Source organism: Equus caballus, chromosome 9 (genome assembly GCF_041296265.1).
Source record: "Equus caballus isolate H_3958 breed thoroughbred chromosome 9, TB-T2T, whole genome shotgun sequence".
NCBI lineage: Eukaryota > Metazoa > Chordata > Mammalia > Perissodactyla > Equidae > Equus > Equus caballus.
Window position 1 is genome coordinate 28,835,066 of NC_091692.1, and position 20,093 is coordinate 28,855,158.

The following is a 20,093-nucleotide window of genomic DNA, read 5'->3' on the forward strand; positions in this document are numbered from 1 at the left end:
ACAGGAGCACCAAGATTCATAAAGCAACTATTAACAGACCTAAAGGAAGATGTTAAAAACAACACAATAATAGTAGGGGACCTCAACACCCCACTCACATCAATGGACAGATCATCCAGGCAGAAAATCAACAAGGAAACAGTGGAGCTGAATGAAAAACTAAAACAATTGGACTTAATAGACATATATAGATCACTCCACCCTGAAGGAGCTGAATACACATTCTTCTCAAGTGCACATGGAACATTCTCTAGGATAGACCATATGTTGGGAAACAAGGCAAGCCTCTACAAATTTAAAAAAATTGAAATAATAACAAGCATCTTCTCAGATCATAGTGCTATAAGGCTAGAAATTAATTACAAGAAAAAAGCTGAGAAAGGCACAAAGATGTGGAGACTAAACAACACACTACTGAACAAGCAATGGATCATTGAAGAAATTAAAGAAGAAATAAAAAAATACCTGGAAACAAATGAAAATGATAGCATGCCATACCAACTCATATGGGATACAGCAAAAGCTGTATTAAGAGGAAAATTCATCGCAATACAGGCACATCTTAACAAACAAGAAAAATCCCAAATAAGCAACCTTAAAGCACACCTAACTGAACTAGAGAAAAAAGAACAAATGAAGCCCAAAGTCAGCAGAAGGAGAGAAATAATAAAAATCAGAGCAGAAATAAATACTATTGAAACGAAAAAGGCAGTAGAAAGGATCAATGAGACAAAGAGCTGGTTTTTTGAGAAGATAAATAAAATTGACAAACCACTACTACCCAGACTTAGAAAGAAAAAAAGGGAGAAAGCTCAAATAAACAAAATCAGAAATGAGCGAGGAGAAATAACAACAGACTCTGCAGAAATACAACGGATTATAAGAGAATACTACAAAAAACTATACGCCAACAGATTGGATAACCTAGAGGAAATGGATAAATTCTTGGACTCCTACAATCTCCCAAAGCTCACTCAAGAAGAGGCAGACAATTTCAACAGACCAATCACAAGGAAAGAGATTGAAACAGCAATCAAAAACATCCCAAAGAATAAAACCCCAGGACCAGACGGCTTTCCTGGGGAATTCTACCAAACTTTCAGAGAGGATTTAATACCTATCCTTTTCAAGCTATTCCAAAAAATTAGGGAAGATGGAACACTTCCTAACACATTCTATGAGGCCAACATCACGCTGATCCCAAAACCTGACAAGAACACCACGAAAAAAGAGCACTACAGGCCAATATCACTGATGAACATAGATGCAAAAATTCTAAACAAAATTTTGGCAACCAGAATTCAGCAATTCATCAAAAGAATCATACATCAGGATCAGGTGGGATTCATACCAGGGACACAGGGATGGTTCAACATCCGCAAATCAATCAACGTGATACACCACATCAACAAACTGTGGAATAAAAACCACATGATCATCTCAATAGATGCAGAGAAGGCATTTGACAAGATCCAACAGCCATTTATGATAAAAACTCTGAACAAAATGGGCATAGAAGGAAACTACCTCAACATCATAAAGGCCATATACAACAAACCCATAGCCAACATCATACTCAAAGGGCAAAAACTGAACCCCATCCCCCTGAAAACAGAAACGAGACAAGGATGCCCTCTATCACCACTCTTATTTAACATAGTACTGGAGGTCCTGGCCAGAGCAATCAGGCAAGAAAAAGGAATAAAAGGAATCCAAATAGGGAGGGAAGAAGTGAAACTCTCGCTGTTTGCAGACGACATGATCTTATATATAGAAAACCCCAAAGAATCCATTGGAAAACTGTTAGAAGTAATCAACAACTACAGCAAAGTTGCAGGGTATAAAATCAATTTGCATAAATCAGTAGCATTTCTATACTCCAGTAATGAACCAACAGAAAAAGAACTCAAGAATACAATACCATTCACAATCGCAACAAAAAGAATAAAATACCTTGGGGTAAATTTAACTAAGGAAGTGAAGGACCTATATAATGAAAATTACAAGGCCTTTCTGAGAGAATTGGATGACGACATAAGGAGATGGAAAGACATTCCATGTACATGGATTGGAAGAATAAACATGGTTAAAATGTCCATTCTACCTAAAGCAATCTACAGATTCAATGCCATCCCAATCAGAATCCCAATGACATTCTTTACAGAATTAGAACAAAGAATCCTAAAATTCATATGGGGCCACAAAAGACCCCGAATTTCTAAAGCAATCCTGAGAAAAAAGAACAAAACGGGAGGCATCACAATCCCTGACTTCAAAACATACTACAAAGCTACAGTGATCAAAATAGCATGGTACTGGTACAAAAACAGGTGCACACATCAATGGAACAGAATTGAAAGCCCAGAAATAAAACCACACATCTATGGACAGCTTATCTTCGACAAAGGAGCTGAGGGCATACAATGGAGAAAAGAAAGTCTTTTCAACAAATGGTGCTGGGAAAACTGGAAAGCCACATGTAAAAGAATGAAAATTGACCATTCTTTTTCACCATTCACCAAAATAAACTCAAAATGGATTAAAGACCTAAAGGTGAGACCTGAAACCATAAGACTTCTGGAAGAAAATGTAGGCAGTACACTCTTTGACATCAGTATTAAAAGGATCTTTTCGGACACCATGCCTTCTCAGAGAAGGGAAACAATAGAAAGAATAAACAAATGGCACTTCATCAGATTAAAGAGCTTCTTCAAGGCAAATGAAAACAGGATTGAAACAAAAAAACAACCCACTAACTGGGAAAAAATATTTGCAAGTCATATATCTGACAAAGGCTTAATATCCTTAATATATAAAGAACTCTCGCAACTCAACCACAAAACATCAAACAACCCAATCAAAAAATGGGCTGGAGACATGAACAGACATTTCTCCAAAGAAGATATACTGATGGCCAATAGGCACATGAAAAGATGCTCATCATCGCTGATCATCAGGGAAATGCAAATCAAAACTACACTAAGATATCACCTTACACCCGTTAGAATGACAAAAATATCTAAAACTAATAGCAGCAAATGTTGGAGAGGTTGCGGAGAAAAAGGAACCCTCATACACTGCTGGTGGGAATGCAAACTGGTGCAGCCACTATGGAAAACAGTATGGAGATTCCTCAAAAAACTAAAAATAGAACTACCATACGATCCAGCCATCCCACTACTGGGTATTTATCCAAAGAGCCTGAAGTCAGCAATCCCAAAAGTCCTGTGCACCCCAATGTTTATTGCAGCACTGTTTACAATAGCCAAGACGTGGAAGCAACCTAAGTGCCCATCAACAGACGAATGGATAAAGAAGATGTGGCACATATATACAATGGAATACTACTCAGCTGCAAAACAGAACAAAATCATTCCATTTGCAATAACATGGATGGACCTTGAGAGAATTATGTTAAGTGAAATAAGCCAGCGAGAGAAAGATAATCTGTGTATGACTCCACTCATATGAGGAATTTAAAACTATGGACCAAGAACAGTTTAGTGGATACCAGGGGAAAGGTGGGGTGGGGGGTGGGCACAAAGGGTGAAGTGGTGCACCTACAACATGACTGACACACATTAATGTACAATTGAAATTTCACAAGATTGTAACCTATCAATAACTCAATTAAAAAAAAAATCCAAAAGTACCAAGTACTACAGAAAGCCCAGGAAAGTCAGGATGTATTTGTAGAATATGACTTCTTTGAACAAAATTTTACAATTAAAATGACAGACAAAGAGGCAAAAAGTGACCTCTGCATCATTACTAACAGTGGGTAGGAAGAGGGCATCTGGCAAATGTCTCCTCCTGGGTGAAGCAAACGGGCAGATGAGGAAGAAGGTTGATAATAATTATAGCTGTTATTTTATTTTATTATTTCTTTTCCAGTTTTATTGAGATATAATTGACATATGACATTGCATTAGTATAAGGTATACAACATAATGATTTTTTTTATTGAAGTATAATTGACATAAAATATCCTCGTAGTTTCAGGTGTACATCGCAGTGATTCGATATTTATATACATTACAAAATGACCCACAATAAGACTAGTTACCTTCTGTCACCATACAAAGTTACTAAAATACTATTCACTACATTCCCTATGTGGTACATTATTATATCCCCATGATTTATTCATTTTATAACTGGAAGTTTGTACTTAATCCATTTCACCTGTTTCACTCTCCCCCCCCCCAAAACCAAAACTCCCACACGATTCAGCACCTCAGCTCCTGGGCATTTATTTGAATAAAACAAAAACACTAACTTGAAAAGATATATGCACTGCTATGTTCATTGCAGCATTATTTACAACAGCCAAGATATGGAAGCAACCTAAGTGTTCATCGATAGATGCATAAAGAAGATGTGGCACATATACATATATATACACATACATACATACAATAGAATACATCATACATACAATGGAATATTACTCAGGCATAAAAAAGAATGAAATCTTGTCATTTGTGACAACATGAATGGACCTAGAGAGTACTATATTCAGCAAAATAAGTCAGACAGAGAAACATACGTATTGTATGATTTCACTTACATGGAGAATCTAAAAAACAAAACAAATAAACAAAAAACAGAAAGACTCATAGATATTGGAAACAAACTGGTGATTACTAGAGAAGTAGGAGGAGAATACTTATAAATGATTAGAAAAATGCTTATGAATGGTGAGAACAATGCTTATACAATCCTTCACTTTTCAGCAAACAGAACTATTCCTATCTTTTCAAAAATATTTTAACTTCAGAAACTTAACAGTTTATCACATCTTATTTTAAAATCACAAAGGAATGTCAGTCTCTGCAAATGTTTTACCAACCTACGTTCCCTAGAAATGTTAGACAAGTTATTATATGCCTAAGCCTGTTAGATGATATGACATTTTGGAACTCTTCTTAATCTTCAGATAATACATGTTATCATTTATTTCTCTAGAAAACTAAGATACCACATTTTTAGCAGAAAATATCTCGGATTGGAAAAAAGACTACTTTTATCATTGCCCATTTAATAATTCTCATACATCCTTTTCTTATTCTCTTCCAAAACAGAGGCCAGCAGACACATAAGCAAACAGCTCTTATGCACAGAATTACCCTGAATTCTTGTGGCAGTGAGTAGTGACTGTCTAACCCTAAGTATAGCCTATTTCACAGCCATTTTTATACAAGGCTGGAACACACTTCTGTTTTTGACCAAATGCTTAGAAAGTCATTGAGCCATTCTTTTTTCATTTCCTGATCAAACAGATAAATTTTCAAAAATAAGGCAGAGCCCAGAGAGAAAAGCATACATTGACTTGCATTTCTTAGCTCCGAAGTAACTTCATTGGATATTCAATTTTCTCACAACCTTCTAAGAACGAACTTTCTTGTTTTGATTAAGAGGAATTTCAGCTGACCTTCCTACAGGGCTGTTGACAAGAACATATTCCTGAATGTCAGTACATGAACCAACTAAAAAATATTTAAATACAGCTGTTACACCAGCAGAGGTAATTGGTAAGAAAAGAGCAGTTCTTTAATCATTCATTCATTTACTTAACATGTATTTATCAAATTTCCTATCCTTCAGCTTTTAGGCAAACAAGTTTTATCTGTGCTGCCTGGAGCTGTATCTTCCCTACCTGGAAAGATGGGTTGTCCTTTGTTTAAAACAGGAAATTCTCGACAGATTTCCCCATCCTCTTGATCTCGTGCCAACCATCGTTGAACAGGTATGTAAAACTGTTTCCTAGAATTCATGTTCCACAGTTGTATCTGCAATAGCAACAATATTACTTCTGAAAAAATATAAGAATACTTTATCAAAAAATCAAATAAAAGTTTTTGTCCAAATCTGACACTTAGCTTAGGGAAGATCATTTTGCTTTTCTCTAATAAAGGAAGCTGTTGAATATTTGACAAGAAAAGTGCTAATTTCTTCTTTTATTGCCATCTCAAGCACAATGGCATTTCTTTTCTCTATTTTGAACTTTTTCTACTTCTAATGTCTCTATATTGAAATGCTAAACATACCAATTACCTCCCAAATTTTCTAAGTGCCATCAATATTTTCCTATTTCGAAAGAGATGTTTACAATTTTTAAAAATCTGTTATTCCCCTGTTCCAACCCCTTAGTAATGAGGTTTTTTAAATTTTAAAGTGATTTTATAAAATATTAGCATGAGCTAAATTTCATGCACTACAGATTCAAACTGATATATTTTCCTCCTTGGGTCCTTAGCAATGAATGAAATTCAAGCAGTAATTGTTTATCTGGGTACCTATGATACCATACGCTATCTAATCCATTTATCCTGGAGTTGATAAAGATGTTAAATTCTGATAAGATCAGACGAATGTCAAAAATCATCAAAAAGTAGAAATTATGTTTTCTGATTCCAAAATCTAGGCTTTCATGAGTAGGGTACTATTATTCTTTTAAAAGTTTCAGTGAAGTATTACTTTATCTGTTAATCTTTTTGTCTTTAAAATGTCTTACATCAGAGATTTTCAACCTTGATTGTTTAAGAAGTCATACCATCATAAAGGTAGATTTTCAGTTCCTAAACTTACTAATTCTGTGGGTCTTGGTAAGGCCCAGAAATGTGCATTCATAAATTCATATCAAGTGTGATTCTGGTGCAATCACACTTTTAGAAAAGCTCCCTGAGAACCACACACGGTTACCCTTGGTTTGCAAGGCTGCTACTGCTGCCATCACTATTTGACTTGGTTATTTTAATTAAAGAGTAAGGCAGATCATTTGAGAAATGCAAAATAAATCACTATTTGAAAGTTTTTATTTTGTAATCTTCCTTAACTAAACTTGAAAGAATCAAGATTAAGTTCCTTAAAGCAATGTGATCATTTTATGAACTATAGAAATACTGTACCATTATTGCTATAATGGACTCAGTGCCTTAATTCTAATCCCCTCAAGTTATTGGCACTAATTTACCTAAAATTTTAAATTTCAAACTTCTGAACTGTATTATAAAAATTGAACAGGAAACTCCCAATTTGGTCAAATGGGTAAATTATATAAGAGCTTTGTATATTCAGAATAAAACTTTGAATGAAGAACATCTCTCTTCTTCACTGGTTCTCAAAGACAGGTGAGGTAAACCTCAGGCAAACAAGTTGCCTTGCAATGAAGAGAGTATTTGCCATAGGGAGAAAGACAGTAAGAATTTTCAGCTTGATTTTATGTCTTTCCTCTGCAGTATTATATAATCTTTCCCGATTACTTAACCACTGTCTTGACATCCCAGGTTAATAATGAATATAATATTGCTTATTGATTATCAATCAAATGATATGGAAGGAGGATTAATGATAATTTTCATAAGTTAGTTTAGCTTACTAAAAGAGAAAAGAGTAAGAGGTATTATTATATATGATCAATTAAATATCAACCTGAATATCATACTTCAAAAGTTCTATATGGCATAAAAGAGAGAATTATTTCACATAGAGGCCAGGCAATAATTTCGAATTTTTTTTTTTTTTGAGGGAGATTAGCCCTGAGCTAACTACTGCCAATCTTCCTCTTTTTGCTGAGGAAGACTGGTCCTGAGCTAACATCCATGCCCATGTTCCTCTATTTTATATGTGGGACGCCTACCACATCAGGGCTTTTGCCAAGTGGTGCCATGTCCACACCCGGGATCTGAACCGGCAAACCCCAGGCCGCTGAGAAGTGGAATGTGGGAACCTAACCGCTGCGCCACTGGGCCAGACCCAATAATTTTGAATTTTGAAATCTTCTACATTCTGTATTTTTATATAGTGAGTTTTATTTTTTCATTCTGCTTCAGGATCTTTTGTGACTTTTATGTAAAGACTATGGCATTATTAACAACTATGTGTTTCTGCTAATGGAATAAAAAATATGTTTTTAAGGTACTATTCATCTTCAATGACTTTTTCATTAATTTTCTCACATATTATAAAACTGTAGAACAAGTTTGCAAAAAATATCAGGAATGGAACTAGATATTCTTTTCATTTTGAGAACTTGTTTAAAGATCATTTATTGTGAAATGACAAAAGGTGGAAATACACCATACACAAAAATGGATGACAAGCTGTACAATTTCCAGTGTTGAAAATCTGCAGTTATTGGCAATCATGGTAACAAGTACAATTTTTAATTCTGAACAACGTAGAAAACTTAAGCCCCTTTTTTCCTCCTAAAAGTACTCACAGAGGCATTATCTTGCTTAGCATGAATAGACTAAATTTGAGAGGTGGCATTCAAGTCTATTAGATTATTATTTCATCAGCACAAATGGTCTAGTTTTACAACCCTCATGAAGCAGATAACGTCCACCTAGTCACTTTTTCATCATTAGTGCAACCATCTCAAGAAGCAGTATGAGTTTATCGAGAGCCCCAAGTATTTTCCTGTCTTTTCGAAGAGGTGAAAGGACTGTTTGGTTGAAGTGCTTCCCTCAATTAATGAGGGATTAAATTATCGACAACGGCACATGATACTGCTGCCCTGAGGAATACATTGACAAAAAAAGTCCAGATTTGACTCCATCAACTCATAAGAGGAGTAAATTGCCCCCTTGGGGTTTGATTCCTAAACAGAATTTGCAGAGTATTTTGGAAAGCATGGGAACGTTGATATGTCTTTACCTCTTTACAGTGCCAGGAAGGGGAGAGTCCAGAGTTGGTATGACCAATACGAATCTTAAAGAGTGTTCCAATGTCTCCAACTGTGATCTATAAAGGAACCAAGAGACTGTCTTCCAATGTACTTTCACAAAATCCATTTAAAAACAGCTGATATTAAGATAAAGGGGTCAATCTATCGAGAAGATATAAGGATTATAAACATGCATACACCTAATAACAGAGTGTCAAAATATATGAAGCAAAAATTAACAGAACTGAATGGAGAAGTAGTCTACAATAACAATTGGAGACTTCAATACTCCACTTTGAATAAATGACAGAAGAACTAGACAGAAAATCAATAAGGAAAGAGAGGACATGAACAACATTATACACCAACTAGATCTAACAGATATTTATAGAGCATTCCACTCAACAACAGCAGAATATAATTTTCTCAAGCGCACATGGAATTTTCTCCAGGATAGACCACATGTTATGTCACAAAAACCTTTTGAAAATTAAATAAGACTGAAATCATACAAAGTATCTTTTCAAACCACAATGCAATGAAACTAGAAATCAATACAGGGAAAAAAAACCTGAAAAATCCACTAATATGTAAATGAAACGACATACTCTTAAGCAACCAATAAGTCAAAGAAATTGCAAGGGAAATTAAGAAACACCTTGAGAGGAATGAAAAAAAATAACATACAGAAAACACAGGAGATACAGTGAAAGCAGAGCTCAGAGGGAAATGTTAGCTGTAATTCCATAAAATTTGAATGTGCTTAAAGGAAGAAATCATTTCAGATGGGTGCCCATCAACTAGATTGTCAAGCTTGCCGTGAGAGAAAACTTTCTTGAAGATTCCAATCTAATAAATCCAGAGACTTTAAGCAAAAAGAAGTAGGAGGAGGCAAGAGGAGGATGGGACGGTCAGGAGGTGGAAGAAAAAGAGGAAGTAGAAGGAGAAGAAAGAAGATCTCAAATAAATAACTTAGCTTTACAATTTAAGGATCTAGAAAAAGGAGAGCAAACTAAATGCAAAGCTAGAAGAAGAAAGCAAATAATAAAAATTAAAATGGAGATAAAATAGAGAATACAAAAATAATGGAATCAACAAAACCAAAAATTAGGGCTTCAAAAAGAATAAATTGACAAACAGTTAGCTAGCCTAAGCAAAGAAGAAAAGTCAAATTACTAAAATCATATATGAAAATAGGGACATTACTACTGACCTTACAGAAATAAAAAGTATTATAAAAGAATATCATGAACAATTGTATGCCAAAAAATTAGACAACCTAGATGAAATAGACAAATCCTTAGAAAAACACAAACTGTCAAAACAGACTCAAGAAAAAACAGAAAGTCTGAATAGGCCTATAATAAGTAAAGAGATTGAAGCAGTAATAAAAAACCTCCCAACAAAGAAAGGCCTAGGACAGATGGCTTCACTGGTGAATCTACCAAATATTTAAAGAAGAATTAACACCAATTCATCTCAAACTCTCCCAAAAATATAGCAGTGGGAACACTTCCTAACTCTTTCTAGAAGGTAAGCAGGGTTGATACCAAAGCCAGACAAAGACATGACAAGCAAAGAAAACTATAAACAAATACCCTTTCTAAATATAAAGGCAAAAATCTTCAACAGACACTAGCAAACTGAATCCAACAGCGTTTTAAGAGGATTATACACCATGACCAACTGGGATTTATCCCAGGAATAGAGAGTGGTTCAACATACAAATATCAATGTAATTTACCACGTAAACAGAATGAAGAGGAAAAAAACACAGTTATCTAAATTGATGCAAAAAAAGCATTTGACAAAAATGTAACACATCAGATTTTGGAAAGGAAAGATATAAAACTATGGATATAAAACTATATATAGATATAAAACTATATAAAACTATCTGTATCACAGATGATACGATCTAATATATAGAAAATCCTAAAGATTCCACAAAAACCTATTAAAGCTAATAAATGAATTCCGCAAAGTTACAGGATACTAGATCAACACACAAAAATCTGTTGCAATTCCTTTCATTAGTAATGAACGATACGAAAAAGAAATTAAGAAAACAATTGTATTTACAATAGCATCAAAAAGAATAAAATTCTTAGGAATAAACTTAACAAACGAAGTTTAAAACTTATACAAGAAAAACTACAAAACATTGCTGAAAGAAATTAAAGACCTAAATAATTGTAAAGATATCATGTTCATGGATTGGAAGGCTTAATATTGATAACAAGTCAATACTACCCAAAGAAATCTACAGATTCAATGTAATCCCTGTCAAAATCCACACAGCCTGTTTTGCAGAAATGGAAAAGCTGATCCTAAAAGTCATATGGAATTGCAAGGGGCCACAAATAGCCAAAGCAATCTTAAAGAATAAGAACAAGGTTGAAGAACTCATACTTTCTTATTTCAAAATTTATTACAAAGTTAAGGTAATAAAACCTGTGTGGTACAGGCATAAAAACAGACATATAGATCAATGGAATAGAACTGAGAGTCCAGAAATAAATCCTATGACCATCTATGGTCAGTTGATTTTCAACAAGAGGATAAGCCAATGCTATGGGGAAAGAATAGTCTCTTTAACGAACAGTGCCAGGACTACTAGGTATGCACATACAAAATAATGGAATTGGACTTTTACCTCACACCATATACAAAATTTAACTCAAAATGGATCAAGAATTAATACAAAATAAAATTTAGGGGTAAGCCTTCAAGATCTTGGATTTGGCAATGGTTTCTTACATATGACACCAAAAACACAAGCAACAAAAGAAAAAAATAGATAAATTAGACATCATCAAAATTAAAAATTCTTGTGCATCAGGGGCCAACCCAGTGGCACAGTGGTTAAGTTCACACATTCTGCTTCTCAGCGGCTCAGTTTTTGTTAGTTGAGATCCTGGGTGCAGATACGGCACTGCTTGGCAAAAGCCATGCTGTGGTAGGCATCCCACGTATAAAATGGAGGAAGATGGGCACGGATGTTAGCTCTGGGCCAGTCTTCCTCAGCAAAAACAGGAAGATTGGTGGTAGTTAGCTCAGGGCTAACCTTCCGCAAAAAAAAAAAAAAAAAAAAATCTTGTCCATCAAAGGATACTAACAAAAGAGTGAAAAGAAAATCCAAAAAATAGAAGAAAATATTTGCAAATCATATTTCTGATGAGTCTAGTATTCACAATATATAAAGAACTCTTACAACTCAACAACAAAAGGAAAAACAACCCAATTAAAATATAGGACAAGGATTTGAATTGATATTTCTTCAAAGAAGATATACAAATGGCCAAAAAGCACATGAAAAGATACTCAATATCATTAATCATTAGGGAAATGTAAATCAAAATAACAATGACACCCCATCTCACATTCACGAGGTTAGACTAGAATTTTTTTTTTAAATTGACAATAACAAGTGTTGGTGAGGATGTGGAGAAACTGGAACCCTCACACATTGCTGGTGGAAATGTAAAATGGATAGCCACTGTGGAAACAGTTTGGTGGTTCCTCAAAAAGTTAAAGACAGAATTACCACATGACCCTGAAATTCCACTTCGGGGTACATACTCAAAAGAAATGAAAACAGGTGTTAAAAAGAAAAAACCCACTTGTACACAAATGTTCATACAAACACTATTCACAACAGCCAAAGGGTAGAGACAACTCAAATTTTCATCAACAGATGAATGGATAAACAAAGTGTGGTATTTCCATACAATGAAATATTATTCAGCCATAAAAAGGAATGATGTACTGATACCTTCTATAACATGGATGAACCTTGAAAACATTATGCTAAGTGAAAGAAGTCATACACAAAAGGCCACATTTTATATGATTCCATATATGAAATACCCAGAATTGGCAAATCGTTAAAGACAGAAAGCAGATTAGACTTGGCTAGGAGTTGGGAGAAAAGGAATGGGGTGTGACTGCATAATGACATTTCCTTTTGGAGTGACTAAAATATTCAGGAACTAGATAGTGGTTAACAGTTGAACAATACTGTGAATATTCTACATGCCAAAGAATTGTACACTTTAAAATGGTTAAACTGGTAAGTTTCATTTTGTGGATTTTACCACAATAAAAAGGAAAAGAAAAGATCTATATGAAAAAACTATAAGGAAAAAGGAAAGAAGGGAAAGCGAAAATTTACCTAAGAACCCTTACAAGAAAACAATTCATCAGAATGAATGAAAACTACAATCAAAATAGGCATTAAACTACTAAACTTAATGAAGCCATCACCTCTACAAACAAGATAGAGATGTGGCAACCTCAGGGTTCAAGGAAGAGAGAGCAAGACAACTGAAAGAGCTGAAAGGTAGGCCACAGTGCTCAGAAAAAAAGAAGCATCAAACTATGAAAACGGTTTCCTGAGGGAGAAGGAAATGGGAATGAGGAGGTAAAGGTGCTCCTTTCTTACTGCAGAATTCAGAATGATTTAATCCTATACACGTGTGAAGGTATAACTTGATTTAAAAGTAAACTTGAAACAATAAAATAGTAAAACAACAATAATAAAAACAGCTTAGACTCTTTTGGTGTAGTCACTTCTAAAACTACTTCTTACATTTGCAAAATAATGAAAAAGTCTTCATTTTTTACTTTTATTTGTAGTGACCATCAATACAAGAAAGAGTTTCTTTAAATACTGACTCATATAGAAAGTATGGAAAGGATGGATCAAATTAAACTATTAGCTTGATTCCAAATGGCTCAGCCTTCCCTGTAACATATGTGTGCTGAGTGCCCAGGTTGTAGTAAACTAAACACCCAGGATCACATGGAATATCCTGCAAAGATTTAAGATATTTAAGGACCCTCATTTTCTGATTCTGATTTTATTCTCTGTTGCTACCCAGTTCAAAACAATCTATGCATTCAGTCATTCATTCAACAGACATTATAAGACACCTATAAGTGCAGGTGCTTAACTCATTTCAAGTCTTGCCTTTGATTGCTAATCTTTCTGACTTGAACAACATGACACTGGTCTCCCCTACTTCTTCCTTGCTACCTCTTTTTCTCCCTAGATCTTGATCTCTATGTGTCTAGCCATGACCTAATAATTTGATGACAACTTCTTTGTCCTCCATTATTTGATAATTTTATTTTTCCCTTTTTGACCTTGACTTTAAGACTTATCTGTTAGAGCCTCAGCCAGAAAGGCATAAGTCCTTGCTCCTGACAGCCACAAGAATAGAAACCATCAATCTTGGCCATCTAGTATTTCTCTCTGGCTGTTATCTCTTACCATATTGCAGTTTTACTTGTGTTTAATCTGCTTGAACAAAAACTGCAATCAATTACTTTTGATTGTTCTTCTGCAGGACACATGGTGTTACAACAGGAAGCACCCAATTCGACAGACTGTATTAATTTCAAAGTGTCTACTAGCTTATTTTAACTTATATTAACTTACATTAACTTATATTAACAGGTTTTACTCCATTTTATCACTTACAGTAAAGATGTCTTCACAGCCATCCTGAAATCGAGCTCCATCTGTTCCATAAAGATATATGGGGGCTGAACTTCTATGTTGTCCATATAGTATAATATAAATCTGTGAGCTGGTCCCTGCATTTGGCAAGTCACTGGTGATTATGGAAACTTTCCAGTTAACACCTATAGAAGCACAAGTAATACACAGCATTATAGCAGCTGATAAAAATGGAAGACTCAGAACAGCAGGTCGTCACGAAGCTACAAGAGTTCAGCATAGACACAACATACTCTTCTCTATCCCCTCTAGAAAAGTGCTATAACACAGGATTTAGACTTGGTTTTTAAAATACTCAATAAAATTACTATTTCCTACAATACAACCATGAGAATATTTCCTAGAAGATCTTTAATAATAACATTAGAGAGATACCATTATCCTGTCACAGTTGGTCATGCCTGGACTCTGAGACAGTCACTATATAACATCTCTTAAGTGCTCAGCATTTTGACAAAATACCTCCAATAATCTTAGTTTTGACATGTAATATGTGCATTCAGAATTATATCTTTTAAGATTTTTTGAGTTTAGATATTTTCCAAAATAAAAAAATTACATAGCAATTTATATAAGGATAAAAATTGGAATCAGGTAAGTTAGAAGGAATTTGAGAAGTCATCTGGTACAATTTCTTCACTTACTCTTTTAGCTATCCCTAATTAATAGATGAATTAACTGAGTTCCACAAAGTAAATTCTGTATCACTCAGCAACAAATAAAAACAGTGCTAGAAAATATGTGGTTAATTGTGAATACAACTAAGATTAACTAAACATTATAGCATATTGACAGTGGTATGATATTATTTCCTAGGATTTCAATTTAATTTTGCCAGGTTTGGAGTAAACATCAAGAGTTGATCAATAAGAAAATTGTAGTAATGAGAAATTAGGGAACATAAGTGTATTTCCCATCTTGATCATTCAAATAGTAATCAAGTTCCAGATTTAAATTTTACTTACATGGAACAATAAATAAATGTTAAATTAACGTATGTTTTTAAAAATCTACTTTAAAACAGGAAATTCTACTTTATTTTTCCAACACATGGTAAAAAGCCACGTTAGGCTACCAAACCATCTTGGCAGACAATCAGTTAGCAAAGAAAAACGTCATTTTAAAAAATTGTAGAAGGATGATAGGCTATCTTTAATAGTGGCAGAAGCAGTTAAATTGCAATCACAAACTATGGAGATGGGAAAATTCTAGCTGTTTTCTGTAGAATAATTAGCATATTAGTGCTTGTTTGAATAAAATGAAATAAAGCTCTTCAGCTTCTGCTCTCTTAGAAATGCAGCAAAAGAGTTCAGGGGAGAATCAATACTTGCTAAATGTACACGGACTAAATCAATAGAGAAAGAAATTGCATTTTCTAACAACTAAGATGAAAAGTATAGGAATAGAAATAAAAATGAAAATAATGAAATATGATGTCTGTTTACCATAGGTGTTTACACTTCTTTAAATCATTAAAACCTTAACCTTGGAAGGGAGTGTTGTAAAAACTGGAGTAGAATCTAACGATCATGAACTAAGATTCATCCTTTAGTTCATAACTTACACTTCGATCAGTCAATAGCCAACAAGTCATTGAGTCATTACTAGGTATCCAGTGTCATGGGGAGGAGTATATGAAAAACATAAAATGAAGTCTTTATCCTCTGTAAGCTTGGAATCTATATGAGGTAGTAAGGCCAACACACCAAAAATGAAAAAAATCAGAAAATGTTTAATGTAAGATTTTGATGAAGTGATGACAGGTCAAAGGAAAACTAACAAAATAAATAAGAAAAAAAATTTAATTAAAAAAAAAGAAGAACTGGCAAAAAAAAAACAGTAGAAATTAAAAAAAGAAGGTACAAAACCTTATGCCATAATCTTTGTAAAGCTGAAGCCAAGAGAAGAGTGAGACAGAAGATTTCAGGAATTGGTAGGGTACTTACCCCAGCTTGCTCAGCAACATTACGGGAGAAAGAGGATGAATAGATAAAACTCTAAAAACCTTCTTAATGTTCATATCCTGTTAGGCCCCAATTTGAAAAAGAATGGGTTGAAGGGGTGAATAAATGGACTGGAGAAAACTAGGATGCAGGGAATGGACAAATAGCTTGATGAAAGACTCAAATTACCATAACAGATACAAAATAAGTAGAAAATTTGAATTTCCCTCTATCTTCTAAAAAATCGTAATAAATTTACAATTAAACTTATTTCATGAAGAAAGCAGGCCCAGAGGTTGAATTTTCTATCAAACCTTTAAGAAATAAATAATATGAATCCTACACAAACCCTTCGGAATAGTTTGCAACTCATAGTGTGAGATGAGTATTACTCTAATACCAAAACCAGACAAAGATATAATAAGAAAACTAAAGAGTACTAACCCTTATGAAGTAAATGAAAATATTCTCAACAAATATTAGGAAATCAAGTCAACCACAGTCTTCAGGTTTATCCCAGGAATGCATGTGGAAATGTAATGCATCATATTAACAGAACAGGAGAACATGTATCTGATCACCTCAGAAAATACGAAAACAGCATTTGGCAAAATTACATACTCATTCATGATAGAAACTCACTATTGGAAATGATGGAAATGAGAAACACATTATCGGAAACTAGAGCAAAGGCCATGCTTCTATAAAGTGGCAGAGAACTTGGCTGAATTGTGCTCTATTATTCAGTGGTGGAAATAGAACTGGTAAGTAAGGAACCTACATATTTAGCCAAGGAGACTTCCAATCAAAGTGTGAAAGGTGTGGCCTGGTTTCTCCTTGCTGCTTACGGTAAAATGAAAGAGGAAAGAGATAAATTGAGAAAGGAATGTTAAGGAAAAAGGAAGCAGCACTTGAAGATTTGGAAAATTTTCAACCTATCCAGATATGATGTTCTGCAAACAGAGCCAAGGGCATGGCAGAAATACTGTTTGCTAGAGAGATTAGGCATATGATTTATGCATCCAATCAACCATCTCAGCAGAAGCCAGGAGTAGAGATGGAGTTATCCAGGAAGGATCTGTAGAGAACCCTTGTGTCTAATGATGTGACTCCTCATGATATCCACAGATTACCAACAAGGCATTCAAGAAATTTATTCCAGCAGATGAAAGGGACAGAGATGGGATGAAATGAAGGAAGAATGACACCAAGGGCCAAGGGCCCTGGTGGGCTGAGACGGCAGGGCCACCACCATGGAGGGCCAAAAGGATGAGGCCACTGCCTTAGCAGGGCCCAGAGAACAAAGCAGTAAGCCATGGAGGATTATTCCCAGGCCTTGAAATCTAACGAAATTTGCCCTGCTGGACTTCAGCCTTGCGTGGGACATGTGACCCCCCTTTTTTCCTTCTAATTTCTCCCTTTTGGGTTGGGAATGTCTATTCTATGCCTGTCCCACCATTGTATTTTAAAAGCAGATAACTTGTTTTCTAGTTTCACAGGTCTGTGAATGGAGAGGAATTTCGGCCAAGGATGGATTATACAAGTGGCTTGCCTATACCTAATTCAAATGCTATCAAAGATGAGATTTTGAACATTTTCAGAAGGTTACATTTAGATGATGTTATAGACTTAAAGTTGATGCTGCAATAGTTAAAACTTTGGGGAATGCTGGAATGTGGTAAATTCATTTTGCATATGAAAAGGACATGAATTTTCCAGGGCCAGAAGAACTATTATGTGAAATGTGTCCCCTAAAAAATATGTTCAAGTCCTTACTCCTGGTACCTGTGAATGAGATCTTATTTAGAAACAGGGTCGTTGCAGATGTAATTAGTTTAGATGAAGTCATACTTGAGTAGGGTGGGCTTAGTCAATTATGAGTGGTATCTTTAAAAGAAAAGGAGAAGAGACACAGAGACAGAGACAAGGGAAGAATGCCCTTAGTACACAGAGATTGGAAATATCTAGCTGCAAGCCAAAGAATGCCAAGGACTGCCTGCAACCACCAGAAGCCAGGAAGAGGCAAGGAAGGCTCTTCCCTTAGAGCCTTCAAAGAGAGCATGACACTGCCAACATCTGCATTTTGGACTTCTCGTCTCCAGAACTATGAAAGAATAAATTCCTGTTTTTTCAAGCCATCTTGCCTCTGATAATTTGTTACAGAAACCCTAGGAAACTAATACAAAAAGTGACAATATAAGCAAATTGTGTTACATAAATAAATACAATTTAGCAATTAAAAGGCATAACCTGATACATACAAAAATTTGGATGAATCGCAAGCTTTATGCTGATTAAAATTCTAGTGACAAAAAAGTATATATTGTATGATTCCACATAAAAACTTCTAGGAAAGGCAACCTTATTTACAGTAACAAAAAGAAAATGAGTTCTTTCCTAGTGCCAGGGGTGGTGGAATTATCTGCAAAGAGCATGAAGAAACTATTTGGGATGACAGAATTATTCTGTCTTGATTGAAGTGGTGAACTCAACTGTCAAAACTCATCGCATTGTAGATGTAAAATATGTGCATTTTATTTATGTAAATTACCCCTCAACACAATTGATTGTTTTAATCATTAAATAAACAAAAACTTCTAAAAGCCATAACTGGAATGGTAAAGTTGATAAAAAATTGCCACACAAATGAAAAAAGACTAAAGTTTTCCATTTGCAAACAGCTCACATAATCAAAAAACAAAACATGGATTTCACAATAGAAATATGGGCGAGGATATGAATAAGCAATTCATTAAAATACAAAACACAAGTATCAAAGAAACAGAAAATATGCTCAACCTTCCTTAAAACCAAAGAAAAGCAAATCAAAAGAAGACATTGTTTTTCATCTATCAGATTGGCAAAAATCTTTAGTTTTAGAATATCTAGTGCTGTGAGAATGGACTTTCTCATACACATTGGCATCAGTGTAGTTTCCTGTATCTTTTTTGAAGGGCAATTTGGCAATATCTATGAAAATTTACAATGCATGTGTCCTTTGATAACAGTCTTACTCTTATAATTCACTGAACAAATATCTTCACAAAGATGCCAAACTATGTGTACTAAGGACATTCTTCAAGACTCCTTGTAATAGTGAATATTTAGATGCAACTATATATCTTTTAATACAGAATGAGTCAGAGAAATTACAAAACAGCCACAATGCTATGCTACATAACACAACAATTTTAAAAGAATGACTAAAGCAAAATACAGCACAATTTGGATACCATTATCTCAATTTTGCAAAGAAAAAGGATATCCACAGATATATGTATATGTGCTGACATATGCATTTAAATTTAGAGAGAAAAATGAAGATATCTTTATGAGCACAGTTTAAAAGTTAGAGTTAGGGAAAGGTTAACTTTTCATTTTGTATTTATCTACACTATTTGACTTTTACCATATGCTACATTACTTTTACCTCTTTAAATAGGCAAACATGTAAAAGGAAAAATAGATATAATTTTAGATGATGAATTGCATATTATAGATGAAGAGCTCTTTAGGAGTACCAGAATATAGGAAACTTGTGTCTGAATTCTTCTAGAACAAAATAAAGTTTTCACATCATGGTTATAAAAAAATCCCCTCTATAATTATACTTCTATATTTTCACAGTTCCTTATAATCACTTGCCAGCTGTTCTTCCCAGTAAACTATAAGCTACTCACAGATCAAAAAAATCATTGATGACCTACAAGAACCATTTCTAGAAGTCAATATGTTTGGACTTGAAGCACCACAATAAATTGTATATCTTGGCCACAAAATGGCATCACTTTTCAATTAATTTGAATAGTATCATTGTGAGGAGTGGAGAATAATAGGAGATCTTTGAGGTCACACAGAAGTATCTTGAGATTTACACTTTGAAACTTGGTTTTAGATAAGATAACAACCTAACATCTTTGTCGTAGTTTCTTCAAACAGAAAATAGAAATTATAT

The 20,093-nt window shown here is 34.4% G+C and overlaps 1 protein-coding gene across 16 annotated transcripts in view; it reads right to left on the bottom strand.

Annotated features, from left to right (window-relative positions):
- The window catches only part of RP1 (RP1 axonemal microtubule associated), a 439,962-nt gene that overhangs the window by 240,486 nt on the left and 179,383 nt on the right, over nucleotides 1-20,093 (bottom strand). For 12 of the 16 annotated variants that reach the window (XM_070222217.1, XM_070222224.1, XM_070222223.1 and 9 more), the window contains 3 exons: nucleotides 14,157-14,320; nucleotides 8,662-8,748; nucleotides 5,660-5,792 (listed from right to left, as the gene is read on the bottom strand). In XM_070222217.1, the coding sequence (XP_070078318.1) occupies nucleotides 5,660-5,792; nucleotides 8,662-8,748; nucleotides 14,157-14,320 (384 nt within the window). The remainder of the gene's footprint in view (nucleotides 1-5,659; nucleotides 5,793-8,661; nucleotides 8,749-14,156; nucleotides 14,321-20,093) is intronic. The other 4 variants (XM_070222225.1, XM_070222220.1, XM_070222219.1 and 1 more) reach the window with 1 other exon arrangement.